We start from the raw sequence: 15,918 nt of genomic DNA, 5'->3' as shown, positions 1-15,918 counted from the left end.
AATCCCCTAGTAGAACAAAGCAAGGTCTCTAGTTGCTCAATACTAAAACAAACTAACAGAATCAAATGAAAAAGCTTATTGTTTCAGGCTGTTTTTTTTTTAGCTTTTAAGTAGTTTACAGAAATGGAAAAAGCAAATATATTATATAAGAAATAATATAAAAAATTCTAAAAAAATAAGATTTTTAGAAAAAAAATAAATGCTGCTAAGATAATGCCAGGAAAGGTAATTGATTTTAGTATATACAATAAACGTTGCTTGAGTATTTTTTAAGTATTCAGTATGAAAAAGTTTTTATAAAGTTTGATTATAATCAAAGTTCTTATAAAGTTGGATTAATCAGATAGAAAACGTAAAATTGACATTTTTTAACTTGTTTGAATTTTGACTCTTCATTTTTATTTCCGTTGAAAAAAAAAAGCGTTTGATGTTTGTGTAAAATAAATGCTCATTGATAAAGTGAATAAGTACTAGGTACCTAAATTAAAGGTTTAAAACCTGCAACTTTCTCAGTCATATTTTTGCATGGATACAATGATTTAAGAGTATGAGGTCAAGTCAGAATTTGCTGTAATGCTAACCGTTAGATCCACCCCTTAATTAAGTATGAATCTATATTTAATAATGTGTGGCAAGTCATGATTTTTTTTACCAATAAAGTACAGTGTAAGAGTTTAAGTAAAAATGTGGATAACATTTTTACTTCAGTGACAGATCCAGGAATTTTTGGTGTAGGAGGATGTTAAAATATTTTTGCATTTTGTACCATATTTGTGTCTCCTAAAAAAAAAAGGTCCTCAAATTCTAAGATATTTCAGGACTTTCAGATTCTGGTAGGGAGGGGGGGAGGGGATACATACTTTCAATCCCGCCAGGATTCGTCACTGTTTTACTTATACAGATTATAGGTCCCTGTAGTTCGGGGCCCGTTTATAAGGCAATAGCTACGTCCCTGATCCAACCTAAACAAGGGATATTCATAAACCATATGTTTTTTTTATATTATTTATAACATTTACGAGTTATAATATTTCAAAAAAAAAAAGAAATTAAAAAGAAATGCTAGACCACGGTGTTATGTCTTTATGTTGTAAAGTCTGGTAACAACAAAAACAAAAACAACAACAACAACAGAAAAATTCAAAACCAGTAATGTTTAAAGTCTTTAAAAATAATTTGTAACCTCTAAAAAAAATCTTGATTGAAAATCTTTAGTAAATATATTTGATGTTTATATATAAACTGTAAATAAAAACATATAATTAAACCTAAAATGATTATTTATACATTTAAATAAATTCATTAATGAATACTGACAATTTTGTATCTTCTAACACAATAAGTCATCAGTTAGACTAGAGCTTATTAGAGATATATATATTATTAGAGGTTATTAAGTTTTAAACTTAAACGTTTTAAACTTCACGCTCTGACATTAATCGTTAAATATTTTAAACTTCACGCTCTGACATTAGTCGTTAAACGTTTTAAACTTCACGCTCTGACGTTGTTACATCATTCTGTATTCATTCATTATCAAGACCGTAACCCGTAATACGGGTTACGGTCGGTCTGTTACTTAATTTATAGTGACTGTTTTCCACAATTTAAAGTTGCGAAACCTTAACTAATACCCTGTAAGAATAAAGCCTTCAAATTAAAAAATTAAACCATCTGTAAAATTAAAATAAATTAATTTAACAATTATTTAACGTTATTTGAGTAATTTACAACTGACATAGGTCATATCAGTGTATGGCAGAACCATTTTCCCAGACATTACTAAGTTCAACACAATACGTTTTTAGTTACTGACACAAAATAATAACACTTCATCATGCCTTAAATTGACGAAAGATAAATTCTTGTTATATTTTTCATAACATGAACTATAATTAATAAGATTAATATGAAGTGAACGTAAAATATTTATGAGTTATTAATTTTTTGGTATCCCCTTGATACATGTTTCTTTAAAAAAGGAAATTGTCTTTAAACGATAAATGCCCACAACTAAATAAATTTATTATAAATAACTAAGCAATTGAGTACAAATACGTTTCAAACAAAAAAAAGTTGATTTACAATCAAACATGTGCATAACAAATTGTCAAAAATATGTAAACTTTGATCTTTTATATTGCATTAATGCGTCGTATGACAAACCTAAAATAAAAATTGTAACAGATAAGTAGACATAATAGAAAAACAAAACAAAACAAAAAAAACAACTGCAATACAATTTACCTGCTTTTCGGTAGCCTGTTGCCATACTTAAACTGCTGTCATGATGCAACTTGTCGGTGTTGTTTTACGACTTTATTTCACGTTGGCTTTTAGTAAACTTTAGTTAAATTTAAAAGACATAACAATAGATTTAAAATATTTTAACTAAAAAGCAAAAAAACAAAGAGCCAAACTAGAAACATTAAAGATAAAAAATCAAATAGATATAAATAAATTGCATTTATATAGCTAAATAGTCTTGGCTTATAGTAAATTTTAAAAGCAGTGTTTTCAATAAATTAAACTACCAATTAATTATTTTTAACAAATAGAATGTAGCATCATATTATGATGATTGGGTAGTGAATCCATTTAACTATATTTAAGTTTAATTGGTGAAAAACAAATAAAATTTCAATTAAAAAAGACAAAAACAAACCAAACATACAACAATATATCATAAAAAGAAATTACAAATTAAAAAAAAAAAATTACAAAATTAAAAAAAATAAAAATAAGTCACCGAAGAAAAAACGGCAACAAAAAAGTTATAAATATCATCACTGATAGAAGTCATTTACAACCTTTTGGTTGCTGTTTTTTCTTCGGTGTCTCCCAACACCCCGGTATGGATGAGCCCTCCATTTGAAGGATGGCTCATCCATACCGCCATTACTTTGCCACTTATTGAAGGACCTCTCCGAGAGAGGCCCTGGGTGTTGGGAGCGATATCTTTGGTATTCCTCAAATGTTAATGACTCTAAAATTACAAATTGAAGGATATAATAAAATTTAAAAATATTTACAATTTTTTTAAATCAAAATATAAAGCATAACCTCATCATTTTCACAGGATGAAGAGGATGCTAAAAATAAATGAAAAAAAGTAAATTAAAAGAGTTAAACTTGTGAGAAATTTAATTTTAATAAAAATATGAGTAAAATGCAATCAGTTTATATATGTCATATTTATATTAAATAATTCTTTCACCTATTGCACATATTTCTCCGTAAAAATATATAAAACTTAAAACACAGCCCTACCAGTTATGCTTCTACCAGACACTAAAGACAAAATATACCTCTGAATAATTGATAGAATTATATTTACATATAAATAAATATATAACTATAATTTTTTTTACCTATTCCCCTCATTTCTTCCATGAAGTTGTCTAAAGTAAGAAAAAAGATAACTGAAGCTAAAACTAATAAAAACTAAACTAAAATTAACTATAAACTAAACCAAAAAACTAAAATAAACTTTAAATTTTAATATCTGTACCTCAGAAGACAAAGGTCGGTTATCCAGTTTTTTGTGAAAATTAGTTATGTATGAGACCTTTTTAGTGTTTCAGTATCTACATTGGTATAAAGACTGTTTTCCTGCAACAATGTGAAACAAAATTTGGTCAATATAAAGGGTCTGGTGTCCCCACAATGTTCAAAGGAAAAACGTCTGTAGTTCAGAAATGACTTTTCACTTTTTTTATTAAACTTTTTATTTTTGTCAAAATTATATTTCATGTGCCTCAAGACAAATTAAATAAGAATTAAATAAAACATAAAATTAAATAAAGCATAAATTTAACCATCAAGAATAAAGAAGCCAATAAAGACTAATTATTTTACTATTTACTCTCTCCTGGACAATTTCTAAAATGTGACAACTGACTTGGATTACTGAGTGTACAGATATAAATGCTTTATTTAACTATACTAATCACATAATTTATACTTAGTTTTTTTTCCAACTCTCCTAAAAGAAAAAAGAAAATAAAGCTTAAGTGCTTGAAGTTTTAAAATTCCAGTTACAGTACAAATAAACAAATTCCTATTAACAATTATCTAATAGCAAAAACACTGACTTATTTCAGTCTTCAATTCTGTGTCTAAACAATAAAACCACTTAAATGTATAGACGTTAAAATATCTACTTAACTTTTTAAAAATAAATTCAATAAACTAATATAACTAATACCTTTATTAGCTCTCTCTTGATCAACTAAAGAAAATAAATTTTAATTAAACTAACTTGATGTAAAATAATAAGAAGCTGTCTTACTGAGAATTTTAAATTTCTTCTCTATTATTGACAATATAATTTTAAGTATTACCTAAGTTCTTGGGCTTATTGTATAAAGTTATAAAAACCTACTGTTTTACTTTTAAGTCAACAACAATATTTTAAAAAACATTTTAGTTACTTTATAAAAAAATAAAAATCCTTTTATACATACTACCTCTCTCTTCATTGTTGTCAACTAAACAGAAAAACAAACAAACAACTGATAGTGAATTTTCCCTTTGGTAGAAGGTTATTAAATAGATTAAATAGATCAAAGATCTACAATCTGCTCTAACAGTCTACAACCTTGTCATTAAACTATAACTATTTTCTACAACCTGGTGTAATTTAACATAGATATATTTTTTCAAATGACAAAAATTATTAAAGTACATTATATAAACATAGAACAAATGTAGTGATAGTGGATTTAATCCAAAAATTGAAAGAACCTTTAGAAAAAAGCTTACTGCTTTTAATTCTACAAAAATTTCCAACTTACATTTTTTTTTATCTACATTTATCTAAAATAAAATATGAATTAATGAGTTACCATTATTTAAAGTTGATCCAGAAGCAACTAAAATAAATTATCAAATAAAAAGTTTATTTATATAATCTTGACGATAATGTTGAAATAAACAATATTTATTGCTTGAAAAGTTAAGTAACAAATGTAATTCAAGTATATTAAAATAAATGTACGAAGTTACCTGTTGTGGCTGGTGCAAGTTATAACTAAATAAAAAAATATTAAATAAAAAAGCTATTTTATCTATCCTATCTATTTTATCCTGATGATTATGTTTAAATAAACAATATTCATTGATTCTTTTTAAAATAAATTAAAAGACATTACTATTTGCACCAACTGATGATGCTACCACACCTAAATGACAAAATTTATTAAAATATTTAAAACATATTCAATGCTTTAAAAGAATATTCAAAAGAAGTTTTTAAATCTACAAAATCTAAGTCCTTACTGAGTTCTACCTGTCTGTCTAAAAATAAAAATTGAGATTAAATTATATACAATAAAATTGCTAATGCTACATTTGTACTCAAATAAAATCTAAATGATAAAACTTACTTAAGTCGCTGTCAGCTAGCCTGTCTAAAAAAAAATTTGTATTCTCATTAATCCTAATCTATAATCTATAAATAAACTTACTAATATAAACGATAAATAAACTTGAACTAATATAAACTATAAATAAACTACTATATACTATATAAACTATAAATAAACTAATATAACTATGTTACTAATATAAACTATAAGTAAACTACTATACACTATAAACTTACTAAAAAGACCTTCAGCTCCTTTTAACTGCTCTAAAAAATGAAAAATACTTGCTTAAATTGATTTTAAAAGACTGAAGTCAAAACTGAAACACTTTACTAAAAAAGAAACATTGTACTAAAAAAAAATTTTTTACCAGTCATTTTAGTTTTAACTTCTTCTAAAAAAAAACAGAAAAATAAAAACAACGAACAACAAACAAATTTTAGTTTTTAAACAATGAACGACATCAATTCCACTTGAAACTAAAAATTTATCAGCTCTAATCGGCTGGAAGACCTTGCTTGAAAGACCGCGTGGAGTAAAGAAACGCTTTTAAAAGCCTAGAAAGTTCTTTATTAAAAAAGAAATTGAAACGACACTAACACTATTTAATTACAGTATTCATATTTAGAAGATTAGATAAATTACAGTATTCATGTTTAGATAGTACTAAAAAAACTATTTTACCAGACATTTTATTTCTAACTTCTTCTAAAAAATGAAAACAGGCTATAAAAATTAGAAAAATAAAAACAACCAACAACAAACAAACGGTTATTTAAATTTTCTATTTTAAACAATGAACAACATCAATTCTTTTCGAAAATAATAATATATCAGCTTTAATTTGCTTGCTGACCTTACTCGAAAGACCGCATGGAATATATAACCGCGCATTCAAAAGTCTAGAAACTACTTAAAAACTAAGAAATGGTGTGTTTTACAGAATACAGAACCGTCATTAACAACACGAACATTAGGCGTAACTATGCGCACTATTCATTAGCGTATTAATATTTAGATATTCTAAATAAAACATGTAATTAATAATTATAACCCTTTATTAAAAATCTGCAATTAAAACCTTTATTAATACATATAGTGAATTAAAAATAACTGTATCTGTATAGTCTATAATATTTTTTTATAATTTATAAAAAGAAATTAATAAAAAACATAATCTTAAGGATAAGATTATGTTCGTTAGCACTTAATCATTCAACATTCAGCTTACATCCTTGTTAGTATTTTTAACTTGTATTAACAATATCATTAATAAAAAGTTTCAAGTTTTTTTTACTGGTTATTGTTAAACCTAATTATGATGTTTAATGTTCAGTGTAAGCAAAGGTTAAACGTTTTTTTTTTTTTTTGTAAGATTTGTGTTCACATACAGCCTGTGATCAATATTGTAATACATTGGTTGGAAAACCAGTATGCTCATGCAATCCTGGATTTGAGTTGCAGTTAGATAAAAAGACATGTAAAAAAGGTATTATAAAATACTGTGACAAGTGTATATATAAGCAACATTTTACTATTTGTGTTACGACACAGTTATATAAAGCATAAAAACTCAGCACTCTAAAACGTGAAAAGTCAGTGCACCTTTTTTTTTTTAATGCTATTTAAAAAAACAAAACAATTGTAGACTGTATGGCAAAATACTCCATTAAAGGTTTTCTAAACTATTTTTAAACGAACGTGAAAACAATATTTAACAATATATATTTTATAAATTTTATATATTTTAACAATATGTTTTGATGTTTACTATATGTAAGTCGAAAAAAGTTGTCCATCGCATTTAAATAATAACTCTTTGCTTTATAAACAATTTTTTGACATTTAAAATTAAAATACTTGATTGATCATGTACCAGATAACCAAGTATTAGAAATAATAACCAGATATTAGAAACTCAAAGCAACAATGAATTTTTAATAGTTTATTACATATGAATGTTATAAATATACAAAATGTAATTCTATAAATAATAGTGTTAGTAAAATAATTAGTAGCGTTCATGTAAAATTATATCCTATGCGAACACTCTTGACAAAACGCATAACTTTATAGTTTTGATGTGATTAATTTTTTTTAAAAGTTTTTTTTTATCTGTCGATTTTCAGTTTGTTTGTTGACTTGTGAAAACGGCACAAATAAAATATTTTTTCCCAAACATCAAAACAAAAAAGCGCTAACGAAATTGAGTCACAGTTTAAAGATAAAGAATAGCACAAAAAAAACGAATGTTTGATTATGAACACATGGATAAACCTGTACAATTTGCTGAAACACAGTACAGGGTAACCAGAAAGTTCTGGCACATAGTAAAATTGCCATAAAAACGACTAAATTTAAAAAGGCGAATAAGATTAAAAATAAACTTTATTCTGACAACTAACCATCACACTACAACATTAGATTTCGAAATAACCACCTTTATCTTTGATACAGGTCCTAGGTTTCTTGGGGAAATCATTGACTGCGGCGTGTAGGTATTCTGGAGAAAGATTATTCCATTCCTTCTGAAGTGCACGGCGCAAAGAGTCCAAATATCTATGAGGGATAGAACATGACTTGGGCTTCAAAACTGACCACACGGAATATTCCAACGGGTTGAGATCTCACGAGTAGGGGGACCATTCTCATCCATTCATGTCCAGGGCTTTGTACCAAAGTGTGACTGAGACCATGGAAGTACTTCTTTTATAAGGGAATCATTTAAATATTTTTGACTGTTAATTTTAACTCCAGAATCCACAAAAATAAACGGAGTTTTGCCATCCGAAGTTTTCCCTCCAAAAACCATAACGGATTGCGGATGTCCTGAACGAGAAGCAATTCTACCTTTCATGTTTGCATCACTGATACTTCTGGACAATATCCGATCATTTTGATGGTTAAAGAAAGCTTCAACATTGAATAAACATTCATCAGTGAAAACAATTCCTGAGTGGCGCACCGAAGGAAAACGTTTGAGCAAAAACTTGCATCTTTCCATTCTTACTTTCTTCATATTGTCTGTGAGAAGATGAGCTTTTTGGATCTTGTATAGATTAAGTTTTAGCTTATCCTTGCATATTTTTCTCAAGGATTTACGACCTATTTGCAAATCATTTGCCATTTTTCTCATCGACCTCCTAGGATTTTGACGAATTCTATAATGCACTTTTTTGATAATAATTTTGCTACTTGATGTCGATGGTCTTCCACTTCTAGGCTTGTCTTGGGTGCTGCCTGTCTTCTTTAAACGTTTCAAATTGTTATAGACAGTTCTTCGAAGAGTTTTAAGTCTTTTTGCTATCCTTACTCTAGTGCATCCACTAAAGAACAAATGCTCTATAGAAACTCGATGGTTTTTTGTGACTTTCATACTAAAAATAAAATAGATTTAAATAAAAAAAATGCCTTAATACGACTAAGAATTGACATAGGAATGAAATCGAAACAAAAATATTGACAAATATACATTTCTTAAGTCTAATAAACTAATAAAAATGAGTACCAGAACTTTATGGTCACCCTGTACAAAGTAAATTTTTTCAACACAATGATAGGCGCAGTCTAAAATTTGTGTTGAAAAAACACTGAATCTCGATTCAAAGCGCATAATTAATAATTTGATTGATTTGGTTTTATTTACGATATCAATTACTTGAAAAATTTTTCCCAAGTGAGGACCTGCTCAAGCATTGTAATAATTTAGGTAAAATACATTGGGAAGGTGAAAACAGCAACATAAATCCTTTCGAATATTATGAAGAACTGCAAATTTTAAAACCCACTGTACTAGAAAATATAAATGCAAAGCAACTTATACTGTACATTTTAGAAAATAATTTTGAAGAGATATATATCCAAATCTTTACATAACAATCAGAATCATGCTCATAATTCCAGTAAGTACTGTTTCTGCTGAGAGAGGCTTTTCAAAATTAAAACTAATTAAGATCTACTTAAGAAGCACGATAAACCAAGAAAGTCTATCTGCTTTATCTATTTTGCCTATTGAAGCAGCGCCGCCGATGGTTATCAAATATTTTGATAAATGAGATTTTCACAATGGAGTTACACCCTTCATTAGCAATTAAGGGTAAGATAAACAGCAACCAATGTATTTTATAAGCATGCACTATTCTCAAGAAGTTCCTTAAAAAGGCACGTCTGTTTCTTTAAATCTATTTTTAGCTTTGATGTTAATTTCTAATAAATATCTATTTTGCTCTTACGACAAATGTATTTTCATTTAATTGCGCCAATCCTAAATTTGTCAGTCGATGTATGTACATTAGGCTGGGGTGAAAATAAAAGTTTGGTCTTTCAAAGAATATTTTGTTGCGTCTAACTGTAAATGAACAAAAATTATTAAAAATATTAATATAAGACATGGAAAACCACCCCATTTTGACCCTTAAACATCAGACAGGTCCCTCATATTATTATTATTAAAATATATAATTATATGTTATAGAAAAAAAAATTTCTTCAAAATTATGTCATGTTGGTCTCAAATGAAGCAAAATTTTATAAAAATTTCAAAAATAATCATCATGTTTTAAAAAAACATCTCTAAAAAAAATTGACTCAAAAACACCGTGAAAAAAATTTATTTTGTTAATTAATGTTAAAAAAGGCAGTTAAATGCCTTAAATTTTTTTAAAATTTAATTTTAAACTTTAATTTTAAACTAATAATCTAAATACAAAATAATTTTAAAAAAAATTTCGCCTCATTTGAGACCCAACATGACATACTTTTGAACAAATTTTTTTTCTATAATATTAGGGACCTGTTTGATGTTTAAGGGTTAAAATGGGGCACTTCCAATAAAGCATTTTTATTTTTTATAAATGCTGGTTTCATACATGGATTGGCGAATAAGTATGATTTGTTGTGATGAAATTCACACTTTTGTTTATTTTCACCCCAGCCTAATGAACAGGGACGGATGCAGGATTTTTTGTGGGTGTTGCTTGTTTTTTTTCGAATTGCCAAAATATAGTCGGCGATATTTTTTTGTAAACCCCTCCCCCGGGCTTGTAAGGGGGGGGGGGGGTAAGGTTGCAAAAATATATCGCCGACTATAATTCGTCATCAAAGCGGCATCAGTACTTTATTATTACTTACTTGGCATTGTTCTCAATTACCCATATAAAACAAAACTAATAAAAATATTGCCTTGGCTATTCTGTTCATAAATTAGACATTTTTTACTTGTCTAACCTATTTAACGAAGTGCACCAACGAGAAGGTAAGCCATAGGACTTTGCACTCCATCTGTAAACTGTCATGTGGCCTAAGGTTAGCCCTCCATTTCTGGATTCTTTCCTTTTCTTGATAGGCAGTTAGTGTAAAGTATTTGTATTGTTGCCTTAGGTTAGCCCTCCATTTCTGGATTCTTACCTTTTCTTGATAGGCAGTTAATGTAAAGTATTAATATAGTTGCCTTAGGTTAGCCATCCATTTCTGGATTCTTTCCTTTTCTTGATAGGCAGTTTATGTAAAGTATTAATATTGTTGCCTTAGGTTAGTCCTCCATTTCTGGATTCTTTCCTTTTCTTGATAGGCAATTAGGCCAAATTTTTTTAATAGGGTTTTAATTTTAATTTTTTATGTTGCTTTTCTAATTTTCACTAAATATAAGGTAAACTTAAATATAAAATAAAATACACGAATATAGTCAATAAACAAAAAAGAAATTAATAAATTAATATTAGGTAAAAACCAACTCAAAACGTCGTTCCCCTAAAACAGAAAAAATATTTAAAACTCTTTCTACATCAGGAATTATTTCTTGATGAATAGACATCAGAGCTAAAGAATTAAATCTTGACTCTGTCATGCGGCTTCGCATATAAGTTTTCAGTCTGCGTATAACAGAAATGCTCCTCTCGCATTCACATGTAGTAATTGGAATTGTTCCCATTATTAAAAAACCTTCCCTAATGTTTGGGAAACCCCTCATATCAATAGACTTTAAAGTCTCTGAAATAGTGGATGGGATCACAGATTGATTGTTCCAAAATGTTTCCCACAAATCTAATTCAGCATGAATTGATGTAGGATGAGGCATATCCGATATATAAAAATGCAAAAATTCCATAAAATCTGATTTCCAAAAACATTTTTCTTTATTTTTTTTTACAACAGTTGCAGGAATACCAGATAAACCTTTGTAAACAATCATCTCACCTTCATCAAATCTATCTTCTAATTCATTAATTAAATGATCTAGAAGAGGAGATGTGATGGAATATTTGAAATAATCTGAAACTGTGTCAGAGGGATAATTATCTCTATAAACTTGTCTGCCACAGAGCCTTGGTTTAACTTCTGAAACATCAAGAGTCTTAGCTAGGTCAAGAGCAATTAAGTACCATTCGTTGTGATAGACATCAATATTTTTTTTTAAATCTAAAATTTGAGTTTTTAAACAATTTATTTCATTACACTGTTGTGATATATCAAATGCTTTAGTTTGGAGAACAACAGTGATGGCATAGAAATAGTCCATTATTTGTTTTGTTAAAACTAAGCTCACAATAAAAGAAAAATTTGTCATAAGATTTAAAAAACATGAAGCTTTTGAAGAAGTATCAATATTATAACTTTTACCTTCATTGTATGCCATTTCTTCCATTGAATGAAAAACGGATATGTAGTTATCAAAAAAAACATCCAGACCTTTAAGTTTCTGACCCATCTAGTTCGACATGTATCAATTAATTTTGCTTGACCAGGAAAAATGAATTTATTGAGACAGCTAGCACGTTTAGGTGATAAGTTAAAAAAATATGATATATCTTTGATTTGATCAAGAGCATTTCTAACACTCTGAACATTGCCTGATTTACTAATAACTAAATTAAGTTTATGGCATGCACAGTGAACAAAAATAACCTTTGAATTGATAAGTTTAATTCTAGATGAAATACCTTTTAATTTACCAGACATTGCCCCAGCACCATCATATCCTTGACCTCTACATTTTTGGATATCAAGACCAAGATCATCAATTGCAGAAATTATGTTTTGCGAAAGACTAAGACCAGTTGTACCAGATTTACATTCAATAAACCGTAGAAAGTCTTCACAAATAACATTATCACAGTCAATGTATCTTATAACTAGAGATAGCTGTTCAACATTAGAACAATCAGAGGCTCCATCACACAAGATAGAAAAATAATCTGACTTTTTAATTTTCTTAATTAGAACTTCTTCGATTGTTTTTCCACAGCATTCAATAAGTTCGTTTTGTGCGGTTTTAGATATATAAGTTGCATTTTTAGGAGCAGAACGAATATGGTGCTCAAGAACTTTATCACCTGCTTCAATACGAAAATTTAAAAGCTCTACAAAGTTACCTATACCAATGTTGTCTTTACATGTTTCTCCAATCTGTGGATGATACTTACTGTCATCACGATGACCTCGAAAAGCAATATCGTTGCGGCCAAGAAAAATAATTGTCTTTATAATTGGAATTAATTTATTTCGATTACTTATAATAAGTTTTTTTCTTAGATTATCAATATCAACTTCAATCAGATTTTTTTTTGAATTAGATCTAGATTGCAGCATGTTCAGACAATGCATTGACATTTGATGAAGTCGACAATTATTATTGTGATCCATATAAGCACGAGTTGCATTACCCCATATTTTAAAAGGTTTTTGAATAAAGTTGATTATTGTGGTATTGTTTGGAATTCTGCTACCCAACAGTGTACATGGAAGGCAGTATGCTCCATCTTCAATCTGTGAGTAAGCTAACCAGGAATATTCAAGTAGCCATTTATGTAAAAATGATCGTTTTTTTTTTTCACCAGAAACAGGAAAAACAAAAGACAAGTTAGGAATAAATATTTTATTAACTAGATCTAATAACATTGAATCATCTTTGCCAGCAGATAGATGTCTACTGCGCTCATAGTAAGTAGAAACATCATAAAAAGGAAGGCTTGAAGGCTGATCTGATGTACAAGGAATACAATTAACTAAGATTGGATTAGGAGTAATATCAATATTTACATCTACAATTTTAGTTTCATTATCTATGCAAAACTTTATGTGAGATTGAACTAATGATTTTTTATTAGAAAATGGATTTTTAGGAGGTTGACAAGATAAGTTAAGAACCTTAGTGGTAACAGAAGAATGCGATAGAACACTTGGCAAAACTGAACACGATCCTCTTTTTAAATCACTTTTGACAAATTTCTTTAAGCATAAAACTTCTCTTTTCACAATAGGGACAAAATGATTTGGTGACCACATATCTTTATCCTTGGAAATAGAGCGACAATCAGTGTTACACCATAAAATACTCAGAATTTCTTTATTTGTTTTATGATCACCACGTGGGTATATACTCACATTAAATAACTTTTTATATTTTTCAAGTCCAAATTCAGGATAAACAGAACGAATTTGCTTATTTAACACTGTAGATAATGCAATTAAACAAAGAAAAGAAGCAAATTTATTGTTTCTGCAATTGTTATAGGCTTCTTTTTTTATAAGTTCAGAAATATTTATATCATTTAATTCTGTAAAAGAATCAGAAGACTCAAATGAAACACATGCCATGAAAACACTAGAGAGTGAAGAAAAACTTTTAGATTCCACTTGGTTTAAGATTATTGGGTATCTTGAATAAAAGGTTGCTTTCTCAAACAACTCAACAGAAGTTAATAGTCGAAGAATTTCATGTGTTTTATCTGATGAATTTATTAATAAAGCAGCAGAGTTGTAAAGACAGTTACCATTTTCCATTGACCTGTAAAGTCATATCATATATAAACTAAATATAATTAAAAAAAACATATTTAACTAAAGGTTATTTGTTAAGAATTATTGTTTTATAAACAAAATAAAACATAAAAAAACGCGTTTAAACTCATACTTTAAAACAATATAGTCTTCATTTTCTTTTTGCATGGGAATAAAAGCTTCCAGTTCAGAATTTCTTAAAGAAAGAAGATCTTTGTTTACAACAGGAAACTTTGAATTTAAATCTTTGAGATTATTACGAAGCTTTACTTTGTAAGTCGTAATATTAGGCAAATGCTTGGCTTTAATGGCATTGGATAGCAACAAATCCATAATTGCAAACAAAAATAAAATTTGTATTAAAAATTACTTTAAACTAATTTTTGATAAAACTTCAATTTATTCGAATACTTATAGCTTTATTTTAAAGCTTTAATTATTCGAATAAAGTTTATACGAATAATTAAGGCGTTATTGGAATAATTAAGGATTCATTTCTACATATAAACGGAACCGAGAGAACCCTTTTGATCAAACGTTCCTGCAACTTTTTTTTGTTGTCTACCGGAAATTCGGGTCAAATGAATCCTGAAACAATAGGGATTTTTTTGGCCTTAATTACGGCAACCAAAATAAATACATTGCAATAACGATTTATTAAAAGGGTTCTTTCGGTTCCGTTTACTTTAAAAAAAGAATCCTGATTAATAGCGGCGTTTTGTAACATCACGGAGGAGAGAGAGAGTCTTTGAAACATTGTTAAAGCCGTGTATGTTTTTCTATAAAGGCAATACTTATTTTTTTAAAGAACTCATATATACATATTAGTAAACTATAAATTTAAGTTTAGTATTTTTTATATTATGAATCGGAATTTTTTATAACTTCTTATAATATTATGGGTGAATCCTGGGCAACACAGGATACCCCCTAGATCCGCCCCTGATGAACATCTTAAAATGTGAATTAAGTTTAAAAATGTTTAAATTTTGACGACAATAAAAACCGGGTCTTGTAGTCAAAGAAATAATTTCTTAATTTTGGAAAAAAGAGTGTTAAAATGTTTTTTAAAAAAGATTGTAGAATATTCGCGTTTTAAGTGTAATTTTTTAATCTTTAACATCAAATCAGAGTACTTTCCTCAAGTTTTCAGACCAATGTTTTTATATGATTCTGAATTAGTATAATGTATTCTATCACATTTAATTATAAAAATAGGGGAAGGAGGGGGAGGGCTTAAAGCCGTCCCCCTCCTTCCTAGCGTCCAAATTAATTAGGTTTTTTTTGATCATTTTACAATTCACCTAATATTATAAAAACAAAGCACTTTCATTTGCATTTTTTTGATGCCAAAATCTACTTTTATTTAGTTAATATATTCAACTTTATTACTTTTTCTTGCTTGTAATGATACAAAACTTACTGTTCAAAACTGTTACAAAAGTTACTGTTTAGTAAACAAACATATGAGTTTTACTTCTTTTGTTAAATTTTCAAATAGAGTATTAATATCCAATTGTCATCTTTTTCCCATAAGTTAATGTAGTATGCCAAACTTTTTTTAAACTTTCAAAAAGTGTTTAATGGTTTGAGGAAAAAGCTTTATTAGAACTATGTAATAAAATTAATATACAAGCCTCATCAAAACTAACGTTGAAACAAAAAATGAAAACAAAATCTCCTCAGAATTCATATATTGACATAAAAATTCATATATTGACAAAGCCAAGGAAATTAAATTTTCCGAGAAACACATTTATAGATCTTCAAG

The 15,918-nt window shown here is 28.0% G+C and overlaps 2 protein-coding genes across 5 annotated transcripts in view; one reads left to right on the top strand and one right to left on the bottom strand.

The window, feature by feature from the left end:
* Nucleotides 1–15,918, top strand: part of LOC136080639 (uncharacterized) — a 51,382-nt gene that overhangs the window by 8,968 nt on the left and 26,496 nt on the right. Inside the window, exon 3 of one of the 3 annotated variants that reach the window (XM_065797546.1) lies at nucleotides 6,745–6,858. The exons of the other annotated variants lie outside the window; for them this stretch is intronic. Within the exon in view, the coding sequence (XP_065653618.1) occupies nucleotides 6,745–6,858 (114 nt within the window). The remainder of the gene's footprint in view (nucleotides 1–6,744; nucleotides 6,859–15,918) is intronic. 3 annotated transcript variants of the gene reach the window in all.
* On the bottom strand, nucleotides 11,793–14,652 carry LOC136080638 (zinc finger MYM-type protein 1-like). 2 transcript variants are annotated; one of them, XM_065797545.1, is made up of 3 exons: nucleotides 14,281–14,652; nucleotides 14,053–14,154; nucleotides 11,793–13,971 (listed from the first exon to the last, which is right to left on the bottom strand). In XM_065797545.1, exons 1-3 carry the CDS (start codon nucleotides 14,478–14,480, stop codon nucleotides 11,940–11,942), a joined length of 2,334 nt encoding a protein of 777 aa, XP_065653617.1. In that variant the 5' UTR covers nucleotides 14,481–14,652; the 3' UTR covers nucleotides 11,793–11,939. The 2 variants fall into 2 exon arrangements, with proteins under 2 accessions (XP_065653617.1, XP_065653616.1); XM_065797544.1 differs by having other exon boundaries at nucleotides 11,793–14,154; nucleotides 14,281–14,576.

This window comes from Hydra vulgaris, chromosome 05 (assembly GCF_038396675.1).
Source record: "Hydra vulgaris chromosome 05, alternate assembly HydraT2T_AEP".
Lineage (NCBI taxonomy): Eukaryota > Metazoa > Cnidaria > Hydrozoa > Anthoathecata > Hydridae > Hydra > Hydra vulgaris.
This window is presented reverse-complemented; position numbering and strand designations above follow the sequence as displayed.